General features: G+C 35.8%; 1 protein-coding gene across 1 annotated transcript; it reads left to right on the top strand.

Moving 5' to 3' along the window:
- Window positions 1–4,008: 4,008 nt before the first annotated feature.
- On the top strand, window positions 4,009–5,520 carry LOC133301832 (alkane hydroxylase MAH1-like). Its single transcript, XM_061501530.1, has one exon. It carries the CDS (start codon window positions 4,009–4,011, stop codon window positions 5,518–5,520), a length of 1,512 nt encoding a protein of 503 aa, XP_061357514.1.
- Window positions 5,521–11,874: the final 6,354 nt, after the last annotated feature.

An 11,874-nucleotide genomic window follows, 5' to 3' on the forward strand; every position in this document is an offset into this window, starting at 1 on the left:
GTACTTAAAAATCTGATCCTCGTGGGAACGATCTCGTACTCAGTACACTTTTATTACTTTTATGACCGGTGCACTTGCCGAAGTCGCAACAGGTTCATGCACCAACATCCCTATTGTCATACAATTTCCCTAAATCAATCTATAAGGAGCAAACTCATAGAAAGCATTAAAGACAAATAAAATTATTCAAATACAAAAAGAAAAGAATTCAAAGACAATTTAATTCAAAACATACGATTCAATTGGGTTCCATCTACCCCTAACCACATAAAAATTTAGCCTAGAATACTAAATTCAAAAGCAATGGAAAAGGAAATAGTTCCCCAAGACTCCATTGGTGTGTTGTCGTCTTGGCTCCTCAGTGCTCTAACGCTCCGCAGCAGGATTCCTTCTCCGGGTCTCTGTGTAATTCTCTTGGTGTGTCTATAAATGAATTCTCTTGACCCTAAGCTCCCTATTTATAACCTTTGAAGCCATATCTTTTAATTCTTCATCAAATCTCCCCATGAATCTCTATCAATTTCCAATCAAATCTTATTTGTTTCTATTTTTATTTAATATCCTACAGATTGGGCTGACTGGGCTCGCATTGGGCGCTCAAGCGCGCTACAGGGCACTTGAGCGCGCTTCCACGCTTGAAATCCTTGTAATTGACTGCCCTTTAGCGCTGGAGCGGCCATTTGGGCGCTCGAGCGTGTTCCTCGATGGGGAATTTTGTTTTCCTTAGGCGCTTGAGCGCTTTGTTGGATGCCCGAGCGCCCTGAATGGAAGAATTTGACTGCTTCAGCTGTCCTAACGCGCTTGAGCGCCCATCTGTGCGCTTGAGCGTGCTCCATTGACCATTGACTTGCACTATCTTGGGTTCTTTTGGTTCAGATTGATCTGCAAATTTACGTTATGATCCCTTAATCACTTTTTAGCACCAATCCCTGTGGATTTACCTTCAAAATGAACAAAACATCACATGTTAGCTCAATCCTCAAATCTTATGATTTTATAATGTAAAACCTTGAATTCCATGCAATCTACCATATAATTCTTATGTAATTTAGCCTAAAACATGGTAAACCAAGGGTTTATCATTCCGCATTAATTAAGTTGAGCATGTTGCGCTTACTATCATATGAATGTTAATTAACTGGCTGCAGACATGGCGTTACAATCGGTTAGCATAAGATCATAGTTATTGGATATCTTTCATGGTGTTGATGCATATAAAGGACTTTGATCATGTTTTTGTATTAGTTAAATTCTCACTTATGTAGTATGTGGATATTTTCGTATTTTGATACAATTATGATGGAAGGGCTTATACGTATTAGAAGGTAAAAGAGAGAAAAAGAAAAATATTAATTTCATTGATTGTGGTGAATTCATTTGTACAATGAGTAAGCTCTTATATAGAAGAGCATAACAGAAAAGAGAGATGTAGAATATCATTAAAATACTAAACTACCCTTATACTTAATATCTAATACTCCCCCTCAAGATGGAGAGTGAACAAAGAGAACTTCCATATTGAACAAGAAAAACCAAGAAAACATAATAACCAAATAAAAAATCCTGAATGAGAAATCAAAATCTTCAGAGTGCTGGAATGAGCTTCAGCAAAATAACGGTGCTGGTATGGACATCAGCTAAAGAAGGGAGGGCTGGGATGGACATCAGCCACAAAATACTAAATGGTGCCGGGATGGACATCGGCAAAATCAAATGTTCTGAAATGAACATCAGTAACACCACAAACAAATGTGGGAATAAAAACTAAGTGGCCAAATACAAGCCAGAAACAGTACATCAAAAAAATAAAAAAAAAATAAAAAACCAAAAATAATAGCAGTGTTGCAAAAACATCCATAGTTCATGAATCTTCACAAACCTGCAAAATGAGAAAAGAAAAAAAAAACAAAGAGACAGATCTGGAACAGATCAGGAAAAAATATTAGAAAATAAACACGACCGAGAAGCAACTGGAGAAGAAGAAAACACAGATCAGAAAACGTCAACGATTTGGAATGGCAGAGACGGTCGGAGAAGGAGACTGTGACCGGTAAAAAAATGCGGCCAAAAATGATGACCGGAGAAGGAGACACGAAGAAGATCCATGGAGGTCCAACGAAGACAGGAGCGACGCGGTTCGGTGGTTGACAGGTCGCACGAAGACAAGAACCAGAAATATAACAGCCACGAACGACGCCGGTGAATGAATGACGCCTTCTATGAAGGTGCAGAAACAAAGGGGCGCAAGTTGAGAATCAAAGAAGAACAGGAGAAGCGAGTTGATTTCTCACTGGTGAAGGATCATAACAATAATAGTAACAGTAACGATAATAGAGAAAAAGAAGTAGGAAATGGAAAAAAAAAATACAGATTTGTGACGTAAATCACTGGAGAATGCTGGAAAACACAGGCAAACAAGATACATTGGACAAAAAATAAAAATCCGAAGTAGATGACCCAAAACAACGAAGAAATCACAGATCTAGGACATAGAAAAAGGAAGGAGAAAGAGTAGCTCTGATGATAAAAAAAAATGCACAAATGGAGATCAGATCCGGAAGAAAGGAAACAAAGAAAAAAAAAATAGTGATTGCAGCAGAATCTCCGTTCATGGAGGATAAAAATGCTCTGATACCATATTAGAAGGTAAAAGAGAGAAAAAGAAAAATATTAATTTCATTGATTGTGGTGAATTCATTTGTACAATGAGTGAGCTTTTATATAGAAGAGCATAACAGAAAAGAGAGATCTAGAATATCATTAAAATACTAAACTACCCTTATACTTAATATCTAATAGTACGCCTATTGGATAGACTGAGATGATGTCAGTATTTATTAAACTGTTTATCAGGTTGAGATATCATGTGGGAATTATCCCTAAATGTCCGAAAAATAAACGGAGCTCTATCCGTTTTGTTTGGCGATGTTTGTAGGAGATTATCACCTTATGTGATTAATTATCATCATTGTCATGTGAAACCATATTGTTTATGGAAACTTCATGGTTGTATGATATGTTTAAGTGATATTAGTTATTTTCGCAATTTATATGATTTATAATTACAGTTTAAATTGTTTATAAATACATAAAGCTAGTGTTTTAATCAGATAATAATATGTTTTCAAAAAAAAAAGTTTTATCTTATTTTAAATCAATTGTTATGATTATAACTGCACTTAATATTATACGTGATGATGATAATAAACCAGTTAACGGGTGTTACGTGGGGGAAATTAAAAGAGATGGTAAATGTAGATGGGAACTGGGAAACAACATATCTATAAGAGTGGCTGCCCCAAAATGTGGTACAGGTAATAAAAAGCTACCTCCCCCCTCGTGAGGAGGATGGATGATGGGCCTGATAAATATATGGATGGCAAGGTATAAAGGAAGGACAATCATTCATGAAAAGTGCATACGCTGAGCTCATGGGAGCAAAGGATACAATGATATAACACAGGGATATAATGTGAGCACATGGAATAATAAGCTACGGCAATGGAAAGGACTGCAACGAATAAAAATTTTCATGTGGAAGCTGATACATGGTAGACTTATGACAAAGGTCTACTAAAGTAAGGTCTTAGTATGTACTACTTAGCAGACTTTACTGAAGTAGAAAGACAACGTCACACTAGGTGTCGTTAGACTTGTTCATGAGTTGGGTTTTGGCCTTTTGGGGCTATTGCCCTTAAACTACCAAAAAAAAGTAGCATATAATGATGATTTGATATTGCATTCAAGAACAAATTTTCATTTAAAAAAGAAAAAACATAAGAGAGCAATGCACGTAAGTTTTTAATTACAAGAGGTTGGAAGAGAGCCACATCATTCATGTTGACGTATGTCATTTCCTACTTAAAATAGTTGGTGGACTAAATCCAGTGGTTAGTAAACATCACCTTTTGGGGCTAACTTTTGGGCTATGGCTCTTTATAAAGAGGCATACACCCACAAAAGAAAATCATAGAACAACCACATCTAAAGCCATCTCAAATATATCCAATGGCCAATACGTTTGCCTATGCACAAATAATTGCAGCATTTCTTTGTTTCCTATACTTCTTCCATCGAAGACAATGTTGCAAATACCCCTTCTTCATAGACTGGCCTTTCCTTGGTATGTTACCACGAGTCCTATGTAACTTGTCTCGAATTCATGATTTTGCATCCGATGTTTTGAAACCAAATGGTTGCACTGGTGAGTTCACAGGACCTTGGTTCACCAACATGAACTATATGGTCACTTGTGACCCCATCAACGTGCACCACATTCTCAGCAAGAACTTTGACAACTACGTTAAAGGGTCAGAGTTTCGTGAGATTTTTCAACCTTTCGGACATGGGATATTCACTGCTGATTCAGAGACATGGATATACAACAGGTCTTTGTTCCATTCTTTGTTTAAACAGAGAAGCTTTGAGGTGTTTCTTGTGAAAACCATTCAGAATAAGGTTGAGAGAAGCTTGCTTCCAATATTGGATCATGTTCAAAGACAAGGGATTGTGGTGGATCTCCAAGATGTGTTCAACCGTTTCACATTTGATAACATATGCTCCATAGTTCTTGGACATGATCCTAATTGTCTTTCCATTGATTTCCCAGAAGTTGAATGTGAGAAGGCTTTTACAGAAGCAGAGGAGTGTATATTCTACAGACACGCAGTGCCAAAAAGTGTTTGGAAGTTGCAGAAATGGCTTCAAATAGGTCTAGAGAAGAAGCTCACAGAAGCATGTAAAACATTTGATGAATTCCTTTATGCATGTATAGCGTCAAAGCAACAAGAGTTAAGAAAGAACAACAAAAATGAAACGGCTGAGTCTCACGTGGACTTGCTTACAGCTTTGATGAGAGAAGACAAAGGGCAATTACATGATGACAAGTTTCTAAGGGACGCAGCATTCAATCTTTTTGTAGCAGGGAGAGATACTATAGCTTCAGCACTCACTTGGTTCTTCTGGCTTGTTTCTACACACCCATTAGTGGAAGCCAAGATTCTTGAAGAGATCAAAGAAAATTTTGGGGACAATATTAAGCAAGGGGTTTTAGGCGTGGATGAGGTGAAAAAACTAGCTTATCTTCACGGTGCTATATGTGAAGCTCTCAGGCTTTTCCCTCCTATTCCTTTTGAGAGCAAGCAAGCAATTAATGGTGATATACTTCCAAGTGGTCACATTGTTAATCCTAAAACTACGATATTATTTTCTTTGTATACAATGGGGAGACTTGAAGAAACATGGGGAAAAGATTGTTTGGAATTCAAGCCAGAGAGATGGATCTCTAAGAGAGGAGGCATTGTTTATGAACCATCCTACAAATTCATCAGTTTTAATGCAGGACCAAGGATTTGCTTGGGAAAAGACTTGTCCTTCATTCAAATGAAGATTGTGGCAACTGCTATTTTGAGCAATTATCGTGTCCATGTGGTGGAAGGTTATGTTCCTACCCCGAGCCTTTCCATTGTACTTCTTATGAAGCATGGTTTGAAGGTTAAGATTACAAAAAGAGAAATTTGAGGAAAGAATTTCAATTTGAAATGTACCATGTATGTGTGGAAACTATTGTGTCATGTTTGTGTGTGTAGTATATAGATAACTCAATTATGTACAATAAGAAGCTGGAATTTCATTGTAACTTTTAATAGAGTGATATATTGAGCATATTTTTTTTTAACTTTTTGAATGTATGAATATTTTTTATCACTTTATTTCATCCAACTATTATCTTTAAATTTAGTTATTAGTATTATTTGTACCTCAACTCTTAATTATAGCCATGTTCATATTGAGATATTCAACTGTGATGAGTCCCATATTGATTGGTAATGGACTAAGTGAAGAGTATATAAGTGGAAGGACCCATGAATCCAATGCCTTAAGGTTTTGGGTTGAGACATGGTGTCGGATCCACTTGTTACGGTTGATGTAGCCTTAGCTCATTGGTGGTGGCCCCCGCCACGGACTTCTCTCTAGACCCGCCTGACAGTTCAGAGATAGGACAATTTGTTTTAACAGCCAACAATGAAAGGGTTGTCACCAAGTAGCCCGAAAACTAAGGAGCAAAGACTTTGCAACTTGCATATCCCACATGTATGGATAACTTGCATATCCACTACAAGAAAAAAGTTTATTTGTGACGAAAAAATTTCGTCATAAATTTTGTCACAAATGACAATTTTTGACACAAATAATCAAATTTCGTCACAAATAAACTTGCGACTCAGGAATTTGTGACGAAATTTATTTGCGATGCAGCAATTTGTGACAAAATTTCACAAAATTTTGTCACTAATAAATTTTTTTCTTGTAGTGATCCCACATGTATGGATAAATGCACAGGCTCACCTATATGTGTTTAAAGGGTTTTATATATCTCTAATACGTCTTTTCTCACATGAGAGCCCACTAGGCTTTAAAGGTAGACAATACACATATCTACCTGTGCTAAGAAAATTCACAAGAGAAAGTGATGATCAAACCTATGACACCAAAGCTCTGATATCATCTAAAGAATCAATTCAACCCAAAAATTTAAACTGATGGTGAGAATATATTAATGAAATTATATATCTCTAACAGTTTTGATTCCCGAATTGCGCGTGATCTAATACAAAATGGTGACCACAGTTCTAACTTTGAGAACGAAGAGTCAGATATATGTGTGATGTCCAAGATGTGGGGATGACTTGCTAATCCGTAGTACGAATAAGATAGTGATGTGGTAACAAAGTAAATGGGGTGTCCATATCGTATTAGAAAATTGTGTAAGAAATTCAAGTGTGAGGGTAATATTATTTGAGGATAGACTAACTAAAGACTATATAAGCGAAAGGAATGATAAACTCAAATTCTTAAAATTTAAATTAAGATGAGTCGTGCAGCCCACATGATTGATGTGCTGCTTATAAATATTCCTCGTGGCGAAGGGGAACTATATTGAGCCCCACAATAAAGTGATTTTTGTGTACTTCGGGAAAGTTGTATCTTTTTGCATTTTACCTAAAGTGATACATTACGAAAGCGAGTTTGAGTTCCTATACTAGTAAAGAAATTAAGAACCTAGTTTATTTTGTTCAATATTGCTATCCACTTAAAATTGAGAAGTTAACTAGTAGGTAGTAGCTATATTAAATGAAATGAACACGTAAAAAAATAATTTGATATAAATGATAAATTGTTAAAACTGAAAAGTAAATACTTGAATAGTAAATTGGATAAACTAAAAGATAAAATAGCTGAAAGTAAAGGGAAACAATAATGGTGAAGTACGAGAAATAATGACTGGAAGTAAGAACTGGAAATGTAGAGAGAAGATATAAATGAAAATCAATTGACGATTTAGTGGTGTTGTTGTGTTAGATTGGATTTTGCAATTGAGAGTAAAGTGGTTGGTTATTCATAGATATTCAAAGTAGTTGTTAACAAGTGGCTATTACTTTTTGTCCTTTCAATTAATTTGCTCATTTTTGTCTTCATATTTGAGTCCCTCTAACTTCATAACAAATTGTTGGAAGCAGTCTCAAGCAATTCTTATGCTCTAGGAAATGGTTTAAAACCTCTAAATATTAGGTCAATTGTTAGCTAATGAATAACTACTTGGTTGGAACCAAATTAAATTGACAACTGACCTACTTTAAGGCCCAATACCCTTGAATGCGCAGTCCATAAGCTATTAGGTCCAACCATTACAGACTTGAGACATCTGTAAATTAACAAACCTTCGTTTATACTTTGTTTCTGATTGTCTAATATGAACTTTAGCTTAACACAATATTTTGGGTGTTAATAACACCACTCCACTAAAAATATAACATGTAGTACATATGCTGCTAGATTAATTACAAACAAAGTTATCAATACGAAATAGTAAATTACTCATATATACAGTATAAGTTTGTAATTATTATAAAAAAAAAAAAAAAAAGTGCAATGTGTTATGTAATAAAGGAAGAGAGAGGAGAGAAAGACGTGATACAAAAGAAAGTGAGAGTAAAGAAGAGAAATCAAAGGGAAGTAAGGTGAAATTCTGATTATCACTAACCAACAGTTTTTCAATACATATATGATTACAAATTACAATTATGAATGAGGGAGTTAATACTTTATTTATATGGTGGTTACGAAATTGTAAATGAGGGATATATTATCATTAATACTGATGGTTACAAAAATCATATTAAAAATTCAAGTCAACCATAAATTATTATTTTATAACACAATGGATATTACTATTTTAAGTGAAATCCACCTCGTTAGCTATTTTTATAAGTTATAATTGAAACTCTAAATAACCATCCACCAAACCCTTTTTTGACCTAAAAATAAAGGGGCCTTTCTCTTTCTCTTTCTCTTTCTCTCTTTCCTTTTTTCATTTTATTTGAATTGAAGTGTTTGTACATTGCAATTATGACTCAATGATATGTTGAATTACTTGCAATGAAGCATACCTTCATTTTGCACAATCAAGTAGTTTAAAGTTCTCTCTCTCAATGATATGTTATATGAAAAAATTTAGTCATTTATTCATAGATCAACGTTCATCAAGTAAAATGATAATTTCACCTTTTTCTTATGAACTTTTTTATTAAAATTGTGACCATAAATATGACACTGATAATTAATATTGTCATTATATTTTATTCTCCTCTATTTTATCTTTTTCAATTAATCCAAACATAGCTTAAATGTCTTTATAGTGTTAGTTAAGATTAAAAAGTTAGTAATAAGGAGCCCATTATAATTGTTGAATATATAATATTAGAGTAGCCTAGTGTACCAAATGATGGTAGCTCAGTTGGCGCTAGAGAAATGAGTAGGTGGGGGTGAGAGCATGTATTCAATCCTCCCAAATATCATCTTTGGGAGGGGTTTAAAGCCTTAATCTCAGGACCTGCCCTGAATCAGACTAATCAAGAAGCGATGAACCAAATGAAATATCTCCAAGAAAAAAAATAGTAGTCTAGTGTATGGGAAAAATCCCACATCGTCTAATTCTCAGGTATATCTTCTTTTAGTCAGTTATATAATAGTGCCTCTGGTGCTCATCTAATGCATGCGATTCACTCATATGTTTCTTGGTTCTATCTCATTTAACATAATATCAAGAGCCTAACGAGAGAAAAAATCTTGATTCGTGTCTACCCTGTGGACCTATTCCGGCCAGTGAAAACAATTTTTTTTTCAGAAACTATGTCCTCCTCTAGATTTTCGATATTTCTTCCATAAACGTCCCTCCTTCGTTGTTTTTAGTTGCTAATCGTCGTCCCAACAACCAGTCAACGTCTTCATTCATCATCAGCCACTTTTCTGGCGAATCTCCACTGCCAGCCCCTGTCAACCACAATGCCAAAGCATTTTTTGGTGAGTTTTCAGGTGAGCCACCCATCAATCGAACCGCCTTCTCACGACTGTGCTAAATATACTGGTCCCACCCTCAACAGAGCAGGGACGCGCTCACATATTTCAAACGATGCAGCGACGTCATTTCACCTTCAGTCGGTGCATGGTACACTCTCTTGTTCGCATGAATTTTTTCTTTTCTTGTACATGGTCGCTGTCGTTACCAGTTACCCGGGTCTAATTCTCACTCCGATAACATTTCCCTCGATGTTCAAATCTCGATGCGCCAATTAGAAATTATGTTCATGCTCCAATATGCCTGGACAAACTGGATGGTTCTAATTATAACTGTTAGGCATCTAACATTAAACTTTGGCTTGAGGGACAAGATTACACTGACCATCTCACCCCCACTGCTAAATCTGTAACTACTACATTACATCCTAGGTGGAAGAAGATTGATTCCTCTGCACTTGTCTCCAACGGTTCCAAGGGTCGTCCTCATTGCTTTCATTATAACAAGTTGGGTTATACTATTGATCGGTGTTGGGACCTTCATGGACGCCCTCCGTGCTCGGTTCAGGTTAGAGAAGTTTCTTCTGATTCTCAGTTATCTGGTGCACCACCTCCGATTATTTTCACTGACTTCATGAAATGGTATGCGGAGCATCACGTCCCTGGTTCCACTGCCTCTGTTATCATACAGGTAATTTCTTTGCTGGTCTCACTCAATCGCAATCTCTTGGTCCTTAGGTTCTCAATTCTAGTATATTTGATCATATTTTTTTGGTAAAAAGTATGTATTTACTTCTCTATCTACATCTGGTTCCCTACCCACTATCACTATGGTTAATGGTTTGTTGCTTCAGTCTTGTGGAATTGGAACAATTCTACTTTTGCGCTCTCTATCTATTGATAACGTGCTTTATATCCTTTATTCTTATAATATCCCTAATCTAATTAAATAGTAAATTACATGTAATTAAGTAAATTAGAATGTATTAGTGATTTGAAATAAGTAAAAGGCCTAATTAAATTAATTAGGGTCACTTTTGAGGTAAAAAGTGCAGTTATTGACAATTATGAGGTAAAAATGTGTGTAGACAAAATTACCCAAAATATAAAAGTAAAATTAGAAATGTTCCTAGAAAAATATTCCAGACCTTTGGGTAAAGTTTGAAAGAGAACAGAGTTAACTAGATAGATGAGTTTTTACCCGGTGGAACTTAACTTAAGTAAGTTAAGTGAAGAAACCACACAACCTCCCTCATTTTCTTTCTTCTTCTTCGATGGCAACCATAGAGAGGGAGAGGAGAGAAGCTCTACAAATGCCCTAGGATCACAACTCACTCATTTCTTAACCATTTTCATTGATTCCAAAACCTAAACCACTTCAAATCTTCCCCTCTTTCGTAATCCTAACTTAGTTTTGAGTGGGAACTATTGTGGAGGGAGATATTTCCTTTGTAGTGGGACAAAATTTGGCCATTGGAGGAGCTAGAGGTGAAGTTTTCCATTCTCGTGGCTTGGAAATCCTTCCTTGGACCATTGTGGTTGTGGTTGTGGTTGTGTTTGTGGTAAGAACTCTAACCCATTTGGTTATTTTGAGTTTGAGTCATAGTTAGAGTTTAGTTTATGAAAATGCATGAATAATGGGGTATGTTGGAGAGAAATTGAGACTAAATTCCTATGTAAAAGTTGTTAGGAATGGTAAATAAACAGTAGAAGTGAAGTTAGTTTGTGATTTGAGCTAGTTTCAATAATCTTGGAAAATTATGCTTGAAGTGTGGATTTTCTTGCATTTTGAGCCTTGATTTATTGTGTCCATATGATTGCTAGGATGGAGGCAAGTGGATCAATTATGAATGATCAAGCCTTGGAGGAGGCAATGGAGCTTGGTTTGGATATTTGAATTATTTCAAGGATTGGTAAGTTGCCTAACCTTATGGCCAAACATTGTGGTGCCTTGTGTGACTAATGTGAATGGAAGGATTCGTTTAGTTACCATTGGAATATTGAGAAGTTGATAGAATACCTTAATGGAGGTGTTGTGTAGGAAAGCTTGTTTTAATAGCAATTTTAAATGAATTCTTTATTGATTGAATCCTGAATTTTGTTTAGGTAACATTGGTGATTGGAAGGAATTACCAAGTGTCATGCCAAGGAAGGCTGGTGTGGATAAGTGAGCTAGAGGAAAGCTTGATTGTGGAACTTGGTGAAGGACAAAGATAGATTGGAAACAATAAAGGTAAACCTTTGAATCTTGGAGGTGCATCCCTCTTGTTGTTCCACCATTACTTTTATGGAAGTAATGGTTAATGATTGGATGATTGAGTTGTAATGTTAGTATTATGGTATGTTTGCATTCATATAGTATTGTTGTGTCATTGGAGAAAGGGTCAATGGACAAGAAATAGGGGCAAGGTTATATGCTTAGTGGAAAGGACTAAGATGCAATTGAAGCTTGTGTGATGGTTTGATTTTTAATTCTTTGGCCATTGGAATGCATGAGTATGCTGCAGTTAAATTATT

The sequence above is a fragment of the Gastrolobium bilobum genome, unplaced genomic scaffold, assembly GCF_033153095.1.
Source record: "Gastrolobium bilobum isolate Gb01-03AN ecotype WA unplaced genomic scaffold, APGP_CSIRO_Gbil_v1 utg18793, whole genome shotgun sequence".
NCBI classification, from domain to species: Eukaryota; Viridiplantae; Streptophyta; class Magnoliopsida; order Fabales; family Fabaceae; genus Gastrolobium; species Gastrolobium bilobum.

Excerpts from the sequence above, each read along its gene's own strand:
- LOC133301832 (XM_061501530.1), top strand. The coding sequence starts at position 4,009 with ATGGCCAATACGTTTGCCTATGCACAAATAATTGCAGCATTTCTTTGT.